Source organism: Empidonax traillii, unplaced genomic scaffold, assembly GCF_003031625.1.
Source record: "Empidonax traillii isolate 1590-97213 ecotype Southwest subspecies unplaced genomic scaffold, ASM303162v1 scaffold94:size1391941, whole genome shotgun sequence".
Lineage (NCBI taxonomy): Eukaryota > Metazoa > Chordata > Aves > Passeriformes > Tyrannidae > Empidonax > Empidonax traillii.
In genome coordinates this window covers 318,710-343,811 of record NW_020955287.1, presented here as the reverse complement: position 1 = coordinate 343,811, position 25,102 = coordinate 318,710, and the positions used below count along the sequence as shown (strand labels likewise).

At 37.5% G+C, this 25,102-nt stretch overlaps 1 protein-coding gene across 2 annotated transcripts in view; it reads right to left on the bottom strand.

The window, feature by feature from the left end:
• YES1 (YES proto-oncogene 1, Src family tyrosine kinase) overlaps window positions 1–25,102 on the bottom strand; it is a 47,924-nt gene that overhangs the window by 6,440 nt on the left and 16,382 nt on the right. For both annotated transcript variants that reach the window (XM_027881736.1, XM_027881737.1), the window contains exons 2-7: window positions 9,184–9,456; window positions 4,981–5,080; window positions 3,868–3,966; window positions 875–978; window positions 524–673; window positions 153–308 (exon numbers count right to left, since the gene is read on the bottom strand). In XM_027881736.1, the coding sequence (XP_027737537.1) occupies window positions 153–308; window positions 524–673; window positions 875–978; window positions 3,868–3,966; window positions 4,981–5,080; window positions 9,184–9,448 (874 nt within the window). In that variant the 5' untranslated portion in view covers window positions 9,449–9,456. The remainder of the gene's footprint in view (window positions 1–152; window positions 309–523; window positions 674–874; window positions 979–3,867; window positions 3,967–4,980; window positions 5,081–9,183; window positions 9,457–25,102) is intronic.

The following is a 25,102-nucleotide window of genomic DNA, read 5'->3' as shown; positions in this document are numbered from 1 at the left end:
TATTGAATATTAATTTTAGTGTTACATGCCTGATCATATTTTTTCCTTCATTTCATGATGATATTACCTTTTCAGATCCCAACACTGATTTACTTAAAATACTATTAAAACATTCACAGGAACAACTGAAAGATGTCACATTAAGCTCTTACCCATCCATACTTCACCGAAACATCCTTGGCCCAACTTAACCTCCAGCCTCAAGGATTCTCTTGGAATCTCCCAGGCATCTTTTGCTAGTCCCTGTGTTTGTGGTTTCACAGTGGGACACACCGTTGTTAGCTTATGACACAGCCCATCGGCATGTTCTGGAAAACAGAAAAAATAAGCTTCCTAGTTAAGCAGAGGTAAGACTGCAATGGAAGAAACATCTTAATGTTGATAAAAAGAACTAGTACATTTGCTGTTTGTTGAAACCAAAGAGATAATTTTATAGTTTTGGTTTAAAATATAAGCTACATATGCAGTCCTTGTTCCTCACAATAGGCACAAGGAGCATCAGGACATTGGAAATTGGGCCTACCTCTGTAGTGCTTCACCAGCTTCTGCAGAGATTCAAATTGTGCTCTGGTTGTGATATAGTATCCACCATTGTCAAGTTTTCTGATTTTGTAGTGTTTCACATTATCACCTCTGACCTCATCCCAGTCACGTATGGAGAGGGAATAAGCACCTAGGAAACAAGTTACACCTGGTTCTTCACCAAAATTTAAAAACATATGTAACCTACCTCCACCACTGTCATTATACACACACATGTGCACATGCATATGCGACATATGATAAGCATAAAACCGTTATTTATGCCCACTTTGGCGGGTGGGGGGGAGAGGGGAGTGGGAGAGAGAAATGATACACAGAGACATTTACATACCTTTAGTGGTTTCACTCTCTCTTACTAAGAAGATACCCCGCTGGTTCCCAGGATTTAAAAGAAGCCTTTCTGCATCCTTCCTGCCCATCTTACCAAAATACCACCTAGAAAATTTTAAAGGAAACTTGTAAGTAAAAGCTTTGACTTGACCACTAATACCCCAAAGCAGATACAGATCAACAGAAGCAATGACATCCACATAATCACAAGATTAGGATGCCCTATTTCTATATGACTCTCATTTCTGCTGTTTGCAAAATACATGTAAAGAGGACTGCATCTGAGAATACTTTGGTTTTCTGTTGGTTTGACAATGGACACCATCATTGAAAGTAACACACTCTTCTGGCTAAGTTTATAGGTCAGGCTGAATCAGACAACACTCTTTGGTAGAACTCTCAAAACACTGCAACAGCTGGAACCACCTTCTCTAAAAAGTTCTGGTTTTATGTTAGAAAATAGTACTTAATGCAAAGTGGGTGTGTATAAACATCACTGGATCACAGATTCATTCTGGTTGGAAGGAGCTCTTGGGAGGTCTCTGGCCCAGCCTCCTGCTGCAAGCACGGTCAGCAGTGAAATCAGACCTGGTTGCTCAGGATGTTGTCCACTTCAGTCTTGAAAACCTCGAAGGGCAACCTATGCCCCTTCCTGGTTGTTCTCAGGATTAAAAGATTTCTTATATCCAGTTGGAAACTCTCCTGTTTCAATTTCTTTTGCCTCCTGTCCTTCATTACTTCAGTATATGATTATCATTTAGAAACATGCCTATTATAGGTATCATTTACTTCTCTGTTAGTAATGCTCCATTTTGCTGAATCGTTCTGATGCCAAAAAGTACGCTGACATCTTAAAAGACCTGTGTTTTTTCTTGCCTTAAGTTCTTACACAAAAGGAATTTCTTCTTCTATGCTCCCACAGTGTGCTCATCCTGATGAACAGCCTGCACTGTCCTGAGCCAGTGATAATTTTAAGGTCCATCTTCATATGAACACCCAGACTTTAGAAAAACACTTATTTCTAACTACATTTTATTTTGATTACGTGCTTTAGAAGTCACAAAGTGATGCAAAGTGTAAATTTCAAACACCTCTATTTGTCACCGCCTTAGCATCAAGCACATCTGGCTTCATGAGTGATGGGAAATAGTACTAGAAACTGCTGAAAAACAATGGTCTTTGTGGGTGAAATATTTTCTGGCCTAAAAATGTAGATAAGGAAGGATCACTTTTTTGGCCTGTGAACAGAATGGCCTGTGCAATGTCTTGGGAATTTGAAACTTATTCTTACATTTTGTTGTATTTGCAGTTTGACTGTTTAAGCAGGTGTGCAAAACTAGAAATGGATATGAAGGTGTGCACGCTTGAGACAATTCGGATGTAACCTCAGTTATTACTGAGCCCTAGTTAATAACTTCACATGAAAATGTCTCTTCCCCAGATTACTAGAACAACTTACAAACTATATTGTAAAGTGCTATTTTATTTAATTACCTATGAAATAATATAAGGGTTTAATTGTCCTTTTTATTGGTATTAAACATTTATATTACAGTGTAATTCAAAAGACACTTGAATAAGAGGGATCTTATCAAGAAACAAGCAGTTTCTGATACAAATGGAATATATATCCTTCGGGCTTAGAAAAGGCTGCTTAAAGAAAATCCTAGCACCTTGAGGCTCTATATTGCTTTTGCACTTCTAACTCCAACTGCAATCAGAACATAAAACCTGTAAACATGATCAAAGCACAGGGCTAACCAACTCTAAAGCCAGTGAACTGTATTCCAAATGCTGTGGTAATATTTATTAAAATTAGCACTGGTTTTCTAAAATAGTTTTCAAAAGCTTCCCTCCTTATTCATCACCCTTCACTCTCACCTCTAGTCATCACAGACCTATAACAAATCTCACCACTTTGTTCTGCCAATCCTTAAGAGCCAGGGTTTCTTTGCAAAAAGCTATAATTTCCATTTTACCACCAGCACGGTTGTAATGACAGTATGCTTTTATTGCATAATTTAAAAAACCCAACCTCAATGTCTAAAAAAAAATTAGGAAAAAGATAGTAATTTTAAAACCAGCTGAAACTCAGGGGTGTAAAATGACAGTGCATCTTTGATGCAATCACTTTTTAATAGCAAAGAGCCAAGTGACAGCAGCAGCAACATGCTAAAATCTCAGCTTGAGATTCAGGAAACATCTTGAAAATCAGGCACTTTTCCCAGAAGTGCAGTAGCAAACAGAGAAGTGCACAGATCATGTATCAGGGAACTGCTTATTGGCAGTATCATGCCTGTATATTGAAGCAAGAGCTGTGGAACTTTGTATTTCTAGTACAACAAATACAATCCCTTGGAACAAGCATAACCTGAAATGGTACTGTAAGCTCTCTGGGATCTTTGTTTGCAAATAAATGTGTAGAAAGTACTGGCACACAAAGCAATATAATTTTCCAAACTCATAGCCGTCCTTAGCGTACCAAACAATTTTGTCACCAAAAAGTTATTACAGATTAATAGATTAGCAATAGCTGTGCACAAAAATGTTATTTTAGAATGTAAGATTAGGTGATACCAAGGATATAGCTGATGTTGAATCAGGGTTTGGCAAGCAAAAATAAAGACAAAAACCTAGAGTTGATGCTGTGTGAACTGCTCAACTAAAACCCATCCATTTTTGCTTTACGTGTTATGCAAGGCATGTACTCCAATTCTTACCAGTACTGCATTCCCCCTTGAGCTATTTTATCCTTTTTCCTTTAGCCCCAAATATAGCAAACAGGCATAAAACATCTGCATGAGTATCCACCTCACACTTTACTAATAATTATACCTTTGACATAATTCAAGCAGCATTGCTATTCTTTAATTAGTAGTATTCTCCTACTTTATCCTAAAATGTTACATATACTAAATTAAAGAAATAGTATCACCACAGGGTACAAAGTGTAGAATGGATAATAAGAATGGATTGATAGGATGCAAGTCTTACTCTTCTGCTTGAATGGAGTCTGCAGGAGCTACATAATTGCTTGGGATGTAGCCTGTTTTTCCTGTAGCAATTGATCTTGCTTCCCACCAGTCTCCTTCCCTGAAATAAAACAACAGTTACCTCTTCCACACATAAACAATACATAATTCCCTGGCACCTCATTTTAATTACAAAGGCATCTTAATCATTTTGCACTGCACTTACATGCATCTTCTTGTGTTCTGAGCAACATAAGTGCCTCTTAGCAGAATTTCATATTTGAAAGATTTGGGTTTTTTTTGGTTAGGTGATTTTTTTTTTTTTTTTTTTTTTTTTTTTTTTTTTTTTTTTTTTTTTTTAATAATGTAAACCCAGAATGTTTTATGGCAGAGATGTGTAAATAAACTTCTCAGTTCTCTAGTCTTCATCTGCCTCTCCAGGTCATTCTGCCTGTATGCTGACAGCAGGAAAGGAAGCAAGAAGCCAGCTAATAAAATTAAGAGAACTGGACGAATGAAAACTGGTACATGTATGAATTAGAACTATTACTGCACCAAAAAGTTGCATGTAAGGAAATCTCCAAAGCAGACAAATTACCTTCTCTTCACTAGACTTCTAGAAATCAGATTGTAATGCAGTAATGCTGCTGCAATTGAACAACAAACTACCCATAAACTATCTGCACATGGATTTACTGTGGAGGTCAGCTGGATGTAATTCCACGTCAAGATGTCCCTGGTGCAGGACAGTTGCCTCTGAAATCAGCTGTGCGGCGGTGCCAGCTGTGCCCACCTCCCATGAACTCTGGAATCCTGACCCAGGGTATCTGCAAGGTGCAGAGTCTGGGATGGAACAGTGAATGTCTCTACCTTTTCTGCCCTGAAGGGGGTGGTTGTGCCTTGCTGGGGCAGGGAGTGGGAGGGAGTCACCCAACCACCCGAGAACAAGCTTGGGGGGCTGTGCCAGTTGCTACAGTTCTACATCTGCACCCAAACCTTGATCTTAGTGCAAAAAGTTATTGTCTTAGCCAAATAAATATTTTAACCCCATGCATGTTTAATATCACATGCATTCAGGAAAAGAAGAACAAAATCAATCTACTCTTCACCGAAGTCTACGAATAAGAACACTTACGTGTTATTTATTATTTGGAACCGTTCACCTTTCTTAAATGAAAGGTCATCTGTAGTTCTAGCTTCATAATCATATAAGGCCACAAATACAGTAACACCACCTTAGGAAAAAGAAAAAAATAAACCTATGGTATAGCAGTAATGTCACAACACTTGATTTAAGGACTTGTCTGTGAAACAACTCATCAATTGGATTTGAATGCAAAAAACTCTGGGTTGTATCTCATTTTGGAAGCTGGATTAATAATCTGCTAATTGCTTAAGACAGAGCAATGGCTATAAACAGACATCCTAAAAATAAGCTTCCACACCAAAAAAGGCCACCAGATACATTGCTGGAACTACACTGATAATTATAGCACTTATATACTGAAACCTGCATGACATATCAGCAGTAAAAATAAAAAAATCCCCTGGTTTCTTTATTAAGCTTGTTTCTTGTTAAGAAATGCAATTTCCACAACACCACAATGGTGAACCATCAGTCAATAATTTTTACAGAAGTAGTTTCCTGTTGAACTTCGCTATATATAACTGATGTGCTCCCAACTTTCTGAGGTTACACATTAAAATCTTCTCAGGGAACTGAACCAGAAATAAAAACATTCTTGTTGGGTACAAAGACATTGCTTTAGGACTAACAATTTTTTTAATTCCCCACCAGTGAAGCAGACTCTTGCTGAGGATGATACATCAGTGCATTACTCTAGAGAAAAAGGACCAAGACAGGTCACAGGAGGAACAGCTGCACTCCACCAACCCTATGGGATTTGCTTCCCCATCCCACTTCTGGCATAGGGCACGTTGTTGAATGCGTCCCACAAACTGGACAGATGTGAGAGAGATGGATGGCAGGAAGAATCCTACACTTACTGGTAGGAAAACTTCTTTTCCAGTCCGAAGAACTAATCTATAAAACTAGGCTAAAAGAAGAAGAGGGAAAGGAGAACAGGCTATTTGAGAAGTACAAGCTACTGTAACTAGGAGAAAGTTAAAATAGAAAACTGCAAATGGACAATTCAGAAAGACTTTTTAAGCTCTAGAAATGCTATTCAACAGTCTAATGGACATGTTAGAAGTCTAACGATAGTCCAAGCAATAACTTAATTTTAAATGTATAATGCTACATCTCTAATATGCACCAGGACATACATGGAAGTCCACCAACAGAAATATGTTGCATCTGATTTTAGATCTTACAATTAATATAATTAGTGATCAAAAGGAAGAATACGTAATGCAATAGGGATAGTCTATATCTAATATTCTTTTGCAATGTAGACTTTCTGATGCAAGAGCTCCTAATCACTTAAATATTTTCATTTGATTTGAAATCTTCCTGTGATTACAGTCTCTCAGCAGGCCTCAGCTGGAAATGAATTTACAGTTCCTCTAGGAAAAACAGAACAAAATCCCCACAGGAGGTTAGAGTAATTGAGGGGTTTTTTTCAAAGTGTGACTTATGAACTGAGAATGAATTAAAATATTTCGTAGAAGTTAACAGCTCCTAATTTAAGTTAAAAAAATCAACACAGCTCTACCAATTTTTGCCTGTATTATTCCATTATTTTGATGACATAAACTTCACCTGGAGCAAGAAAATTGTAGGGATACATACCACATTCAAACAAACAGAAAGCAAACATTATGGAAATAAACCATCCCCAGGGACATCTTCAGCAGATGAAAAAAAAATCAATACCCTCAAGCCACAACATCACAAAAGTTTTTAACTGCCTATAAAGAAACTGGGAGACTCTATGATCCTCAAAACACTCCAGATACCTTAAAACCTCTTTTTATTCTTACTTGCAAGCATTATTTATTTCATAAAATGCTTAAGAAGAGCAGCATCAGCACAGAATGTTTTAAACAAAGATGCTGTCAAATGATTTTAAGTCTCTTGTAGCTGTTTTCTTTGTGAATCACTGTGAGGTGATTTAGTTTAGCTGTTTAAACTATCTGTTATCATAAGACTTCCCTTAAAAGTTCTCCTTTCTTTAGGTCAGTATTCCCATCCTCTAATCTGTGACTGGTTTAGGAGAGAAGACTTGTCCTTCTTGTTTAGCATAAGGATTACAGAGCACTAGTACTCACACAGCTTAATGGAAGGTAAGAACAGCAGTCAATTTTTCTGTTTTGATTTTCAGTAATATTGTATGAATTCAAAGTATCTGATGACTGAGAATGTGTAATACAGGAGCAGTGTGACTAACTCAGATTTCTTCTCCTTTTCTGCTCTAGAGGAATAAAAGATGGCTCAACTCTTTTCAGCCTCACTACAGTCCATGATGACAACCATATCATCCTCTTGTCACACATCACTGATCAACTGGGTAAGTACTACTGACACTTACATCCTGTTTGACAAGCCCATCTATTCTCCTCTCTTGCGAAGCAAAGGGCAACAGAATGTTGCCAGTGTTTTATTCGTCACAAATACAAAAAGCTTACAGCCCGATGAAGGTTGTCATCTCATTCAACTCAGAAAAACACCCAATTTCAGTGTGTGGTACATTCAGTATTGAAAATCAGTACTGAATGTACCAAACAATTGTTACTACAATTTTATTTATTTAAAAAGTGTGTTTGTTTGTGGATAGGCTGGTTTTACAAACAAGGAGGAATAATTTCATATGCAGTATCATTTTACCTAATTGCAAAACAATGGGAGCGTTCACACAAATCAGCCTGCCTGCTGATAACCGATTTCACACTGATGAGATATTAGACTCTCTCTTCATGAGAAATCTCTCTTGTTGAGTCTGGTTCAAGATATAACATGCTTAACTACCAGCAGGAACAGGAACAGGCAAGGGAACACCCCTTCAGGTCTGTGCAGCAAAGGCTTTGTGGTACCTGGCGGGGGGGCTTATATCCCTGATGTCTGGTAAAGCCTGGAAGGGCCTACACACACTGCTGGAGATTCCTACATGAACTAAGAACCAGATCTAGTAAGAAGGAATACGCCCAGATTCTTGGAGGAGATGAGATACAATAAACTTCCCTCGGTAGAGCTAATAAATATAAAGAAATGCTGCCCCTATTTAATTTCTGCATATGTTCATCGAAAACGGGGATCCAGAGCTGACTCATAACTTTTGAGACAGGCTAGATGCTCATTTTAATTATTTCGTTTTTAATGAATTCCCAAGAAAAGGAATATGAGGTCATCATTACCTGACAATTCATATTTGGTTTCTGAATTCCTTAATGTCAAGGTCACAGTGGGTTTTCATGGATCTCAAATTTCTTGTGTTTAAAAGACTTTAAATGCCACTGTACAAAGGAAACATTTAAGCACTGTAATTGTGCCAACATTAGAGGTTTGTGGGAAAACTAGAAATAGACTAATAAGGAATTATTTACTCTGTTTTGTGAAGTCTGTTCAAAGCTTCTAGAATTAATTAGTCTTTCTTGTCTCTCAAAAAAAAATAAATTACAGCTTCCTCTCAAAAATATCCATCAAAACTATGAAGTTAACCATGTGCACAAAATCAATATTTTTTGTAATAAAGTTTTAGGATTTTCATGTAAAGGTGGGTTTATAACATCAGATGTGCATGTTGCTTTAAAATGCTGTATCTTCTGTATCTCAGCCAAGAAGCTCTCTGTGCCTTGCAAATTCTATTTTTACGTTTTCAATTTTGGTTTTCATATGACCACCAACAATGAGAGTTCTGCTCTTTTGTTTCACACATACTGTTTATATAGTAGACAGAATATACTGCATATCCTGCTTAGCTATATAAATAATCAGATTCAATGTTGTATCAATATAACTTAAAGCTAATCAAGCCTGACACCCAGTTTAAAATATCAATTTCCGGAATCTAAAGTGTTTTTCATTTTGTACATCTCTCCAAGCCCAAAGTCATTATCCCGTATGTGTCCCTTCAACAGCTTAGAACTTCAAACGCAATTTTATCAATTCCCATTATTGTCTTTAATAAGTCTCAAATTTCTCTGTGCTGCCATCCTAATTGCCTCCCCCTCCAAAAAAAGCCTAAATACCCAACCCTCAAGCCCCAGTTACCTAGACTGAATCATTATCTAGCATTAACATACTGAAAATCAGAAATTGGCAAAAGGCAATTTATTTTATATTTGCAATTTATTTCCATGTGTCATAGTATTTTTTGACTACAACTGTCAAGCTGCTATAATAACAAATAATGATAGCATCATTTTATGTCGCACTCACCTGTTAAAGTACTAGGATATGGACTTGGCACAGCTGAAAATGAAGATGATGCTCCTCCAAAGGGTGTCATTCCTGAAGGCCCTCCAAAAGGAGTCATGGAATGACTATTAAAATTAACTGCTGATCCCTTTATTGACGGTGACTGTGTTGCTTGGCTGGAGTCTGATCCATAATGACTGACATGGGAAATGGCAGGTTCTGGAGCATTTTCAGTTCTGTATTTCATGGCTGGACCTTTACCTTCTTTGCTTTTGATGCACCCCATGGTTGCTTCTGTGAGAATGAGAGGACAAAAAAAAAAAAAAAAAAGAGTTCATCTTCATGTTGTGTCTTTTGATAGCTAACACAGGATATTAACAAAAAGTTATCCCAAATGCATATTTATTACTGTTAAACCACATGCAGAGTGTAAACTCTGATGAAAAGTGTTCTGGAATAAAATCTAAGCCATTACCAGACTAGAGAAGCCCTAATTATTTTCCCTTACAACATCACATATTAACAGCACATTTGAATCATTTTTCATTATAGTTTTTTTGTGGACCGTAAATGGTAACAAATTTAAAAAAAAGGGGAAGAAACAAAAAAGAGGGAATCAGGCAACAGATGAGGGAGGAAAAGACACTGAAGGCTTCTTTAGCATGGTGCAGGGTGAAACAGATGTGACAAATCCAGCCAGTTATACAAAGCAAATCCAAAGGAATTATACAAAGAAAACAAGTGAGGCATTCCTGCTTTCTTTTTTAAGCACATGTAAAGTGAAGTCCTGACTAACTGGTGGTATTACAAATAACAACTTTAAAGACAGAGAGAACTTTTCATCCATTGCCAACTCCCCAAATACATCTCACAAACAAACCTGGAATATTCACTGCCACAGGATGGGGCTAAGCCCTAGAGTGTAACTAGAAATATAAAACAAATTAGAAGAGCAATTACAACATCCATAGGGGTTTAGAAATAGAACTGTGCCCAGACAGGTGACAATTTATCGCCCCGCTGGCCCAGCATTGCCACCAGCTCCCACTACAGGCAGACTGTGCCAGAGTTGTTTGCTATGGGGACACCTATTACCTGCTGATGGAGGGAATCAGCAAGGAGACCTGTCGCCAGGAATTAACATGACTAAGCCTTAAGAAGTCACCCCCTGCCATTTATCAGGTGGCGAAAACTAGTAGCAGGCATTTTCTGGCTTACCCCAGCTGGGAAACAAATCAGGAAGAAAACAGAAGGGTCTATTAGATGCAGCACTAGTGTGGCATTTAAATTCCTGTATTCTTCACGGGGGGGGGGGGGGGGAGTTAAAAATCTCCTTTAACTTCAACAGTAGAAGCCTCCACAAAGAGGAAATCAACTGCTCCACATTCTCTAATGAATCAATTAAAAAAAATAAACAGTAGGAGTCTGAAAACATGAAACCCACATCTTTTGATAACTACAATAACAATTTCATGGACTCTAACTAACAATTAGGGAAACACCATGTTTCTTGTTGTGTGTCAAATTATTCTTTTCCTTTTCAATTTCTCTTACCTTGTTAACTATTAGACACAGAAATATGGAACAAAGTAAATCTTACTGAAACAAATACTGCCTTAATATAGTCACACTGAGAGAAACTAACACCTTCCATATAACTAATCATCACAATATTAGAGATACTGTAATTTCCTCAAGAACCATGAATCAGAGTTCCTGGAAAGAACAAGGTCCATAGCCAGTGAAACACCATGTGAAATTTACTGCTCAAAAAGATTAAGTATATTCACCCTGTCATTTCAGCCCCTAATACTGCAATGTAATATAATTACAGATGCAGAAACAAGCAGCATTTTTACAAATCATATTTGAGTCTTTCACAGAATACTGAATCATCCATACCAAAGCACACATTTTCAATTTTTTCTTACTTATTCTATTATTGCCAACTTATTAACTGTGAACAAACATCAACAGAGCACGGCTCAAATACATGTATAAGAAATGTAATGTGGCTAAATACCTAACAAAAAAATGCCTTGCCATCTACAGAGGAAAAGCTAGTTATTAATTCACAATAGAAGTCAAACACCCAGAATCACATCCATTTAACATCCCTACCACTACAAAGAGACACTGTAATCCAAACCACTTTCTTTTGGCCATGTGGCTGCCTATTGTGAATTTTTGCCTTCCTCTGAGGTCTACTTCTTTGACTCTTTTTAAAAAACTTCAATCAATGTTTTCTGCTATCACTGAATAAAAATCTACTCACCTTTGCAAAAATGTCTTTGCTAATAGCACGGATTCCTTGCTTTTGGGTGGATGTTAAGCACACAATTCAAAAGTCCAACACACTAATTATGTTAATCAAGTAGATTAAAAGGGAAATATATGCACATTTGAACAACTAACTGTCTACCACAAATATTTTTCCTCCCTTAATTCTGGCATTTGCTTAGCTTGCAACAGGCTGTTAAGACCTCAAGATTTAAAAAAAAAAAAAAAAAAAAAAAAGAAAGATAGTAATTTACCAAGTCCGGTAAAACTGCTGGATGTTGCCCAAGGAATTGCTGATTTGAGCAAATGGCTGGTGACAAGACTAGGCTGTACTGCAGTTGTAACTACTATCACCCACATGTGCTCACCCACTTAAGCCGTGGTTAGCTGCAAGAAGTTACAATTGGAACACTTGAGTGTCACAGAGAAAAGCCCTTACTGAAGATCTGAATTCATTCTAGAAAAACAGAGTCAGCCTCTCCTTTGCCTCTCCCCTCCCCAGCCACTTCACTGTTAAGGTAATCTTCTTTAAGGGGTTAAAGAGATTAACAACAGAGATTCAATCAGCACTTCAAAGACAAAGACTTTCAAAAATAAGCAGACAAAAATGTAAATGTTCTACTTTTATAGCTGCATACCTACACAACAAAATTAAGCAAGCAAACTCCTTAGCTTCTGAAAGTGATAAACATAGACACGAACTGCTGTAAAATACCGTGCATGCATTTGTGTGGAGGAATTAGAGGCACGAGGGGAGGGAAGATAACACCAACCAAGAGCGAGTAGTAAAGAAAAAATGATTGTCCACCCTGTGGGGGAAAAAACCCAACGACTTAGTACTGTTTAGTCTTGTAATAAATTACTGGATAAAGAACAAAAATCCCTAAGCAGCTGGTGTGCAAAGTTGGATTTGATTATTCTGGTACTTCATTTATTATCAACAATGAATATAACTAAAATAACTTCATTACTATATTTATCAATCTCTGCCTGACCAGTAACAAAATATTAAGGAATACATTTCTGTCAAAATTGGTGGCTCTCTTTCTGAAGCACTGAAGTCCGCTTAGAAATAGATTCAGATGAGAATGTTTGCTCTGTAGAGGTCCATCTATTCAAAGAAACGCTGGCCCAAGGTATGTTATTCACAAGCCACCAATTTCCCATTAGTTAAATCATAATTTTAGAGGAGATTGGTGTCTGAAGAAATCTACTTGAGTAACTTCAGTAGCTTGTTTTTAATTTGGAAAAGATATTCACCTATTGGTTCTGATCACTGTACCCACACGTTTTGGGTGGGGGAAGGGTGGAGGTCTGTCAGGAGACAGTGTTCAGAAAGGCATGAACTGCAAGCCCAGCTGTCTTGATCCCGCTCTCTGGGTGAAAACAAACCTATGCTAGAACGTTTTCAAGAAGTAACAGAAGCTAAAACGATTACTGTAAAGACAGTAGAAGGTTAGCAGGATGCCCACAAAAATCAACAGAAGAATAAAAGTACTCCAGGAAGCAATCATCAAATGAGATTTTGGTAATCTCATCGGACTTGCGCTTTTTGAAGTCAGAAAAAGGGGATAAGTTCACTGTTGTTCAGTACTCTACAAACACTTCAGACAATGGCACAAGACCCTTAATAAACCCCACATCAAACAAGAAAGCTGCAAAAAAGTCAATGCTGTCCTCTTATCTTCCCAACTCCTTTTTATAGCAGTGTGCCAGACCACGAAGAAAGCTTTGTTCAACACCTGAAAAGTGTGGCCAGTAAAGTCTTCGTGTTGTTGGGGGTTTTTTCTGCTTTCATTTAAGGATGAGCTATCAGTCTAAGAAAAACAAGTTTTTCTTCAAGAGCCATCACATTGTAGGATACTGACAAATTCCCTCAGGGTGTCTGCTGCCTTGTCCATCCAGCCCAGAGAGATGGGTGTCACAAGGAAACCTACTCATTCATCCGATGTGTCTTTGCCCTTTCCAGTTGGTACTTTCAGAAGTTACTCCTGGGTTCCTTGGGACACAAGATTGTCAGGACTGCGTCAAGAAAGGTCTACTGTGGTGAAGGAAGATCATAAGAGTTTTCTTTGAAAGAGGTGACTTTAACTAGGAGTGATAAACTGAGTCTGTCACAGCCAGATGTTTTAGAGCAATGCAGTCTGCAAATGCCTCTAAACACCCTATTCACTTTCCCCCCCCATACTCTACCCATCAGCATGAAGATTTTGAGGGCTAGGTGTTAGCCTCTGAAACCCTGAAGACCAAGGTCTGGGAGAGCCTCAGGTTTGTTTCAGTTGCTGCAGTGGATTTGATAACAAAACCCATTTACTAGAAAACAAAACAAAACAAAACAAAAAACCTGGGAGTTTCTTCTTGGGGCCAACTGGAAGTACTCTTCTGATCTTGCACTTCTGTTACAATGCAGCGTGTCCCCAGATGCCTTCTGGAGACTTCATCGCAAGTTAAGGCCAGAAACGGTTGTCACATGTAGCTGTTTCAACGTGCCACAAAGGGAAAGATGCTCTAGGGAGTTGCTCCCTCTTCAACCTCTGGTGTAAACTGGGTACTAAAAGTGTACAAGAACTAAATGCAAGAGGTAAAGCAAAGAAAAATCACTAAAGGAAAGGCAGGTTAGGTTGCAACATTTTCATTCCTTTTGATTACTAAAATTGGTCATACAGCTAAAAAAGAGCCCTTGAATAATTTTTCACTATAAAGTTAGAAGAACAAGCAACTCAAATCTCCCTCCAGAAGGATAAAGCAAGACTGCAAATATACTCCCACTTAAGAATGACCAAAAAAATGCTTCAACTAAAAAATAACTCCTCATGCTACATAATACAGAAAAATAATTTCATTTGAGGTTCACAAATTGCTAATAGAAAGATGAAAAAACCTGAAGATCTCCACTCTTACTCTACCTTCACTTCTCAGACCTAGCATAAAAAAATAAATTGTTTCTGTCAAGAGAAGATGTGTCCTCACTTTTGTGAAACAAATGTCTTACAAAAAGGTCTTCTTTACTTTCAACTAAAATAATGATTTAAAGTTATTAAAATTTCATGCAGTGATAAAGACAGTATATTCTGTGGGAAGTTTGCTAATGGGTCCATTAGCTGGCAGCTGTCTATTTGCTCAAACAAGTGTAGAGCTGATTCCATATGTCACCAGAGACACAGAACCTATACTGGCTTTTTGTACTCTGGGTAAACAGCTGGTTTCAGCTGGTGGTATCAAAAAATCGTTTATTTGATGTGACATAGACTGAAAAAAATGAGGACCACCAAAAAAGAGCCTAATAACCTCTCTAGTAACATCCACCTAATTCAGTCCATCTTTAACAGGTCACTGCTTTGGTATGAAAATGGGAGTGGACTTTCTTGTCTACAAAACATGTTTGTAAAGGAAGGTAAATGAAAGAGAATTGCTCTGTGTTCTTTGCAGAATATAGACAATTTTTAAAAATTATGCAGTTTTTATCATGGGATATAATTCATTTTTTATGAGCTGTCATAAATTGCAGGGTTTGCTTACTTCACCGTGAACAATCCATGGCATTTCAAAGAATGATGTTCTACTGGATTCAATTTTATAATTAGCAGTAACATTAGTGTAATGAGACCTTAGAGTCTGTATCATTATGCATTTAAAGTGCAACTGACACGATCTTGTAATTAATGATCTAATAAGGAGCACAAAGTGAAGATAAAGGAAGAAACATTTAAAAAAACCCAATGAAGCAAGGGTTTAGGTTACTTGAATTTCAGTGTTTACCACACATCTTTGTGCAAAAGATACGTACCCAAAAAAACAACTATAAAGCAGCACCATCAGCTCTCAGCTTGCCCAAATACTAAAATGTATATTTAAACCCATCCTCTTTATTAGTGACTAATTCAAGCTGAACTTTTGAATCCTAACGGTTCTACAGACCAAGTCCTCTTTAATCATGACTATACAAACATATTAAAGGAAAAATTCTGGGGCTGCTGTGGTCACTCTTGATCTCACAGCAGCAGAATAAACCCCAAACTGTGTGTTAATAAAGCTACAGCTAGCAAACTCAGCATAGCAAATGGAGGATGCTGTACAAAGAGCAAAAAAACAATGAGTATAAAAATGCATTTTTAGTGGACATTTTGTATTTCAGAGTTAGAAGCTGTTGAAAATACATAATATTTTTGTTCTAGTTCATGTTTTTTTATAGGACTTAGAATTTTAAATTTGCTTTAAATTAACGACTAAGACTGATCCTTCTGCTAGAGAAGCTAATTACCTGGCTTACAAGATCACAACAACTGTGCTCTGAAGAAATATCAGATCAAGGGATCAGACCCAGCCAGCACGGGTTTAGGAGGGGCAGGTGCTGTCTGACCAACCTGATCTCCTTTTATGATCAGGTGACCCGTCTGGTGGATGAGAGAAAGGCTGTGGATGTGTCTATCTGGACTTCAGCAAAGCCTTTGACACATCTCCCACAGTATACTCCTGGAAAAGCTGGCAGCCCATGGCTTGGACAGGGGCACTCTCTGCTGGGTTAAGAGCTGACTGGAGGGCCGGACCCAGAGAGTGTTGGTGAACAATGGAAAGCACAAAAGAAAGATGCTGGGTAGGGATAAAACCAACCAACCAAACATAAAAATAGCTAACACCCCAAACCCAGCTGCTGTAGGCACAGAGCCTAGCTGGGGATACCTGACTGAGAGCCTGAGGGAGTTGCTTCTAACTTCCAAAGCAGGGTAAAGAAAATACGTCAAAATAATTAAACTTAATTTTTAAAACCTCTACCAGTTGCTAAATAGAGCTTGTATATTAAGAAAGTTTGTTTTCAGGATATATTCTGAATTTTGAGTGAAGTCAACATATTGTTCACATCCAGAAAGAGTGAAAAATAACTTGTGCTTCTGTACATACAACAAAAAATCTGCTGACAAATTTAAGTGTTGTGCAAAATACACAACACTGATGGATACACAACATAGATGGATTAATTTTCTTTTCCAGCAGTCAAGATTACAAGGGAGAAACTAACTAAAATATCAGAATTGCAAAAGCAATTTTACATGATGAAATATATAATACACATACGTGAGACCATTTTTAAAATTTAAAGTTACAATGTCTAGGTATACAATTTCAAGCCCTTACCACACAAAGACATTTTCTCTGACAACAAATGATACCACAGACAAAACAACCAACATATTGTCTAGACAGTATTACTGCTGCTTCATTGTCTTGAACATTTAAGTACACAGTCAAAATGCAGAAAACGACAATTCTGCTGTCTTTTTTTTTCTTTTTTTTTTTTAGTGTAACAGCTACTTTTATTAATTTGCAAGTAAGTAAAATTATCCTAAAAACTTAGAGTGTGATATGTTTAAGAAGCCTGGCCAAAAGATTGTTTCAGATTCTATGGCATGTCATATACCTTGTCAAAGCTATCTAGTATATTTCAGATTTAGGAACCAATTTATAAGTAGAAATATTTTGTTTTCATTTAATCCAATTTTGAAAACAACAAAAAGTACGCCTGGTATCTTAGACCATTTTCATCCATTCAGTTTTCAATCATTTTATTCAAGTATATTATTTTTCAAAAAGTATTCAAAAGTTATTTAGAAAGTGACTTTTAAATTTTGTTTACTACAATAAACTAACATTCTGTTTTACTGGTGTCACAGCAGGAAGCATGCAAAACACCTTCTCAAGGGACATCTGCCTTGCAGAAAAAGTGGAGTAAAACTTACATGGTAGAAGAACAAATTGTAGCATTTTTGTTCTGAAAAAAGTAATTTAAGAAGCAATTTCTTTCAATGCTCAACTATGAACTACATATGAAAAATGGACTACAACATTTGCAAGCTCTCAGAAACTTGGAGATACTGCAATTCATATGAATAATTTTCATCTTCTCAGCTGGAGTGGCAATTATATTTTAAGGTAACAGAGGAATTCACTACCAGCAAGAATCCACTTCCAACTTCATTAGTCAACTAAGAAATATAAAGGAAAGGAACAGTTGCAGGAACTTAAAGAGATGAATCAACAAAAGACCCTATAATAAATGACTGTTATACCCACCCAAATTATAGCATAGGATCACTGCTAGGGAATGTAATGGAATTTAAGAAATTATTGACACACTGTTACTTGACATTTGAACAGTCCTACTTGGCAGAAATGAATTTTGCCAAATGTCACCCTAAGTTAAAAGTAAATTCTCTTTTGTTCTCAATGCTATTTTAACCTAATATAATTGACATGATTACCATGTTAAGAAAATCAGTAATTAAAGTAAATAAATCCAATTACTGACAAAACATTACAGCTCATTTATTCACAGGCCATATACCCAGACCTCCCTCCACAATTAGCTCTTTGCTGAACAACAGGAATTTCAAGAAGTCAGCTGGAAAATATCAACCTTTTGACTAAAATAAAAAGTGAAAGTACGTATAAACAATTACAAACCCACATGTGCATTTTTCTTCATGAATCAATAGCTTGTGTTTTTCCTCTGCACATAAAAAAAAAAGTGAAAAGTACAATTAAATTGTAAATAAATTCAAAATTAAACAAAAGAAAGATGACACCTGCTAAATAACACCTTTACTAAAAGGGAAGAGCTAGATGACGTTTTAACTAAACAAGAATTATTGCCCTAATAGCTATCATTACTGCTATTCTACTGTTTGTACACTGACAGATATAACAGTGTTCATAGGCAAGAAGACCAGGAGAAATTATCTTAATTAGCTTGTCAGGCATCTTGCACAATAGAGGCCATAGGGCTGCCCTGAATTAATTTTTCCTCTTATGGTCTTGAATGTACACACACACACTCTCAAATGCATTCAAAGTGACTGTTATTGAAAGCTCACCCACACTCTGGACAAGTCCTAAATTTTGAACATAGTAACCACTAACAGTACATGCCTCATATCTCATCTGAGTTTAATGCAGAAAACATCCAGAAAACACCTTTGCCTTGGAGACCTACCACTATCTTGTTTCTGTTTCCTGTGTAAGTAAAAAGATCATGGCTCTCTTAAACCTTCCCCTTGGCAAGAATGATGCAGTCCCACTAGACTCCAGTGTACCAAGTGACTTTCCAGTCACTCAACCACCTCATTTTCTCCAAGATCCCTCAGTTTTTTCAGCGTCCCCTACTAACAGTGATCACCAGGAACATGGCATTCAAGGTAAGGGATATTCCTTAATCCTTCTTTCATATAATCACAGAATGTTTTGGATTGGAAAGGGCCTTTAAAGATCATCTAGAGTTCCAGCCCCCATAACCATAAGCAGGGACATCTTTCACTGATCAGGTTGGTCAGGGCCTCATGCAACCGGGCCTTGGACACTTCCAGGGATGAGGCATCCACAATATCTCTGGGCAACCTCTTGAAGGGTCTCACTACCCTCATTGTAAAATATTTTTTATACCTAGTGTAAAGCTACTGTCTTTCAGCCTAAAACTGCTACCCCTTGACCTGTCACTACAGGCCCTGGTAAAAAGTCCTTTCCATGTTTCTTATAAGCTCCACTTACATACTGAAAGGCCACACTAACTCTTCCTAAGGCCATTTCTTCTCCAGGCTGAACAACCCCAATTCTCTCAGCTTGTCCTCACAGGAGAAGTATCCCAGCCCCTTGATCAACTTTGTGGCCTCCTCTGGACCCATTCAAACAGTTCCACATTGTTCTTATGTTTGGGGCACCAGAGCTGGATGCAGAACTCCAGGTGGGGTCTCACCAGAGTAGAATAGAAGGGCGGAATCACCCCCCTTAACCTCCTGGTCACGATTCTTCTGACGCTCTCCAGGATATGACTGACTTTCTGGGCCACAGGCAGACATGGTCGGCTCATGTCCAATTTTTCATCCACCTATATCTTTATGTTCTTCCTTGAAGGGCTGCTCTCAATTAATTCCTCCTGGGGATTTTCCTGACCCAGGTGCCAGACCTCACGCTTGACTTTTTGAAATTCATGATGTTCCCTAGGCCCGTCTGAGATCTCTAGTATTTATTTTGATAGCAGCCACTGTCCCTTATGATTTTCACATCTTTTTCAGTACTGCTCTGGAACAGAAATTTTTGCATCCTGAAAGCATGGCCCATACCCTTCTTGCTAAAAGTATAATAAAAATTTTTCTGTACTAAACAGGCATGACTCTTAGTTAATTCAGACTAATTGTGGAGCTGTGAGACAAATCTGGGGAAAAAAAAAAATCAAATTCTATCACTCATCTGAAAATGTAGACAACAGGACACAATAAGAGTCACACCATTATCCTACCCAGGGTTTCTTATGATTATCTCCACTATTACATTGCCCTGTTCATTGTTCTGTGATCTGCCCTGCAAGCATTTGGCATTACGTTTTGCCATGTGCATGGATCTCAGCCATGCAGTAGCTCTACCTTTCAAGTTCATCTGCTTCTGCAGGACAAAGACATTTCTGCTGCCTCTCAGCAAGAACACTGCAGAAGGAAAGCACTCACATCCTTGCCTTGGGAAGCAGAACTACCTTAATTGTAAGTTACAGCCACTTGTTCTAGACCAGGGTTGGCTCCTGCAAAGTAGGTGTATCCTCTGTCTTCAACAGAAAAGTTTTGTTCCAAGTGAAGGCATTTCAGTAGCAATTTCATGAACTTGCTACTAAAAAAAATAAAAATCTTAATTCTTTGCTTTCAAAAACAAGGATACTACTTTATCTCACATTCCTGTTGTTTGATTTGTTTAAGGAATCAAAACACTCAATCCTTTCCAGCTCTGACCAGCAATTAGAGTGACTTGTACTGGGTGTACCAAGCCTGCAATGATGGCATGTAATGTAAAACCACATAGTGTTTGCTTCCCATTCCTTGTTTGCTTTCCTTTAGACTCATCTGCTGATTTTTTTTTCTACCACTTGAAAACACTGAAAGGGCTTTAAACACAATTCATAACAGCATTTGTGAAAACCATGTCAAAGACAAATTTTTCCTGAGGGTGTTCTTATTTGATGGAGTGAAACAAAGGGAAACCATCTTAGTATTTCATGTGATGGGGAGCTTTATCAACATACAGCTCAAAAAAATTGTTGAAGTCTTCAGACATCTTCTAAGGATATGCTAAAGATGAGATCAGTTTTCTGTTTCTCTTTTTAAAAGGCTTTCCACAGTAGTCAATAGGCCTTCCCTCTAATTCAGCATTTTCCAAAAGTGAACTATCCAGCAACACATAAAACACATCACTGATCACTACCCCCTGATGATGTGCAAAGTGAACACAACTGATAACTTCGATAAGTTTTAGCCACGGTACAGAATATCAAATAAAACAGAAATAGATGAGAGGAGGATGCGAAAAGGAGAGCAAAGAGATGCTGGAATAACAACTAGAGGGCTATAAATTATCTTTGAAGAGAAACAGAATATTAATAATCAAACACCAATAGAGAGTAGTTTTGACACATTTCATGAAGGTAAATCCTGTTAACTCACAAAAGGGTACACCACGACACAAAGACATCCTTCAGTTTTTATTGACTGGATCAGGCAATGCTCTTCCAAACAGGTAAGTAAAACGCCTTGGCTGCTTTGTGTTCTCAATCATGCTGGTACCTTGCTTACAAGAGTACACATGTATCTTTAAAGATTCTCTTCAGGCTAAATAACTACTGTTTAGTAACAAATTTGCTGGATCCTAACTAGTAAGCAGAGCTTTCAGCGATATTCTTTTGACTCCAAAAGTATCGCCAGAAGGAAGGATATTTCCATTTCAATTAAATGTTAAATTGAAGGGTGGAGGGAAAGTATTAGGGATTCAGCAGAAGCATGCACATCAAACAACTTACTCCTCAGCAAGCTCCACAAGTTATTTAAATTTTGGTCATAGGTCAGAAGGATTTCAGTCATGAGTAATAATGAAGGAAACAACAAATTAACAATATTCAAAAAGAAATAATGTTGCCTGATAGAAACCTTTCAATGACAGAATTTCTCATCTTAAAAAATAAGCAGCATGATTAAAAGAGCTTAAGTATATGCATCTTGCTGCAGGTTTGACAAACTCTGACTGAAACTTTCAATAAAACCAAGTATTTATTGCAAACAAATTAAAAATTACAAACATTAAAAATAATTCTATATTATCATGTCTCCATAAAACAAGAGAAAGGAAAGAAAGTCTCATTCTATATCTCCCCTGAAAGGTGGGGAAGAGGTATTTTAAGTCCTTTTATGTGGTTTTCTTACTCATTTCAGTGTTCTGGTTCTTCTTAACAGATGGTTTACAGATCTGTAACAACTTATCATAGGTTCAAATAGGAAGCTGTATCTGAGAGAAAGTTACATATCATCCCTCACCAGCAGAAATGGGATTTCTTTGCTAAGCTCAAATCTTCTAAACTTCCAAAATTCCTTAAGTCTCATTAGCTTTATAAAGTTAATACTTCTAAATGTCATCTTTCAAGCAGGAAGCAATGCAATACTACAATCCCACAGGTTAGCCTAAAGAGTCAATTTTGCATATTTTTAAACAGTCTTCTAGACTAAACCCAAAATGAATCTGCTGAAAAACAGGTTCTGCTGTTTGGAGCAATTTGTGAACTGCTTGCTGCCAGAATCCACTGCTATTCACAAAGAGTAATATTAGGAGTAATAACTCTGAGACTGAGCAGAATTAGATGTAAATACCTGTACCTGCAGCCACCAGAGGAGTGGTATAATTCACTGGTGACTGGTTGAAGGATAGGTAAGATATGAACAATAAAGCACTAAATTCTGAATATACAGTAAGAAGAAAGGAGAAATATACAGAAGGGAGTAACAACTTAGGAGCAGTCTACAGGGAAGCAGTAGGTGGCACTTTGTATTTCTACTAAATGGTTGTAACTCAATTCAAAGAAGGGATATTGTCCCCAAGCAAAGTCCTACTCGATATCAAGTGGAGAGCTCAGCAATTGCTCCTTATCACACAAATTGAAAGGTTTGCATTTTCTGCTCATAAAACACCCAGCATTAAAGTGCCAGGCTAGAAATGGGGAGAATTATCCAGCCACTCCCAACTGACAGAGACTAATGGGGTTTCTTATGTCCCCTCTTGCAGGGAAGGTATTTTTTTCTAAAAGAGCCTAGCAATTTCTATTTGACAAATTCTCTGTGAGTGCTAAGGGGCTGGTGACGTGTTTTATCTGTCCTCACATCTTTCCTCAGCATGTCACAGCTATTACTTCTAACTTTTGCTATTTTTGTTAGAAAGCTGAGAACTGCTTTACATCCTCGTTGGTACGAGTAAGGAGCCCACACGATATCTGTACAGCATCCAGTTCTCCCATTTAGGAACCCCAATAATCCTTCAGTTACAAGTTTCCAACCAGTGATTTAACCTAAGCTCCTAGTGAGGAACTCCTCTTCCCACCATGCTTGTGTCTGGTGAAGTAAAATGTTAAAAGGATACAGTTTTCTGTAATATACAATAACCTGAAATGTTGTGAGTTATTTTGTAATCCAAAACTACTTTTCTAGCATGTTCAGGCTGATGTAGGAACTAAAAAAATACTCATTTCAATGTAAAAAGAACTCAAAAAACTTGACAGAACTTCACCAGCCTTGATATATAACTGAACATAAGTATAATAAATAGTGGAGAAAAATAGAACTGGTACAGTAGCAATGGGATTGTAATAGTTTCTTACTTTTGACTGAGGTACAGAGATAGAGTTTGATGGCAGGACTTGATCCGTGTGATCGAGAGGAAAAGTTTTCCACAAGTCAGAGTTTCAAAAAGGAAAGACAGAAAAGAAGATTGCCACAGACAAGAATCAAGACATATAAATAAGAAACAAGAAGAGGCGAGGACTTGTGTGTGTGAACCTGGCACAGCATAAAAATATTTTCAAAGGATACTAGCCATTCCAAGTGTCTGCTCCAGACAAACAGAAACAAAAATTAAGGAATGTATCTGCACTGCCTACCTTTTGGATCTGAAAATTTTGAGGCTGGATCACCTCACACAGACTTGCTGCACAACCGGTGGAGAGACAAAGGCTCCAGTAAAGAAGCAATGATTTTAAGGACATCTAATTTTTTTTTTTTAATTCCTAAAATTTAACAGGTAGTTTAGAGCAGAAGGACAACTGTGTTATAGGCCTTGCTCTTCTCATTAAGCTAGTCCCTGTTGTCATCCCCTCACCCCAGAAATCAAAACAGCTGGCAAGAAGACTAGTCAGATAGCCTTGCAGAGCTAATTATTTAGAAATTATAGGCAATATGAATATATACTGCTTGTTAAGTTTCAAACCTGCTGTAAAAGCAGAGCAGTTTCAAACAACACAAAATATGAAACAGGCTATGTAGTGCTGATTTTGAATTTCTGAAACATGGAAGAAAACAAAAGACTTCTACACAATTGCTGTGCCAGTCAAGCTAGTGTCCTTTTAAAATAATTCCCTAGTTTAAACTAATGACAGTTATATTCAGTAATGGACTTCAGGTGGAATTCATCTTCCAAATTTAGACATCCATCTGGGGGTGAGATGAATCATGCAGTGAAAGTGCTTATTTCTCTCCACTGACTATAAAGGGAGCCTACAGAACTAGCTCACGTATAGGCAGCCAAAGCTGGTGTTCACCAGCCTGTCTCCTGACAGCTAATGCACAGGTTTAAGTGGGATAGCATGTCTAATGGTCATCTTCTACCATCAAATCAAAAAATCAGGCTAGAAAAGTTGTCTTTCAACAGGATGAGAAGCAGCAATGACTCAAATTAGCAAGTGGAATTAGCTTAAGGTGTATGTAAAACATTAGCACTCACTATTTTCCCCTTGCACAACAGGTAGAGGTCTGTTCATGTAAAAATAAGCATACCTTTCAAATAAAACCCCACGTGCTTCTGACATCTTTGTACAGATCTTAGCATCCGCTGAATATCAAGGAACTATTTTAAAATAATGCAACCACACAAAGAAAGCTATTGAGAAGCCCGTATCTTCACAAAATGATGTGTAACTTGCTGAAAATACATTACAGAGCCTACTAATTCTTAAACTCAGCCTAAGCTTCAAAAATGTTTCTACAGAAAATAGAGACTAAGGCTTCAAGAATTAGTGACACAATAAAGTATACTACTTAATAAAAATAATCTGTTAAGATTGAACCAAAGAGTTAAACCTTGTGATTTGCAAAGCTGCCACCTTCACAAAAGGAACAGGGCAGCTATATTAAATAGAAGCCTCGTTTCAAATAATGAAAATCTTCATGAAATGAAATATTTCTGTCCAGCACAATATTACTTCTTGATTTACAAGTAGAGAGGTCCCTTGATTATTCCAGTAGTCATTAGAGACACAAAGTAGTACATTTTTATCAATAAGCATGTCTGGGGGAGGGAAGTGCAATACAAAATCACTGCAAAGGAGTCTAAAGGGAGAGCAGAAATAATCTGCCTACAGTCAGCCCAGGCTGTGCATTTGTTTGACCTATACAAACTCAAAACCACCTCTTCCTGAGAACAGACATTACATGACCAAAATGTACTATGCATCCATAAGAGGATAAAGTCTTATGAAATTAAGCCATTGACTGGCATGTACCTGCAGTCCTATCCCCCCTCTGAACACAAACAGATTTTATATTTTGGAGATTTTATATTTTGGTGGCACGCACAAGGTCTGGCAAAAAAAAGA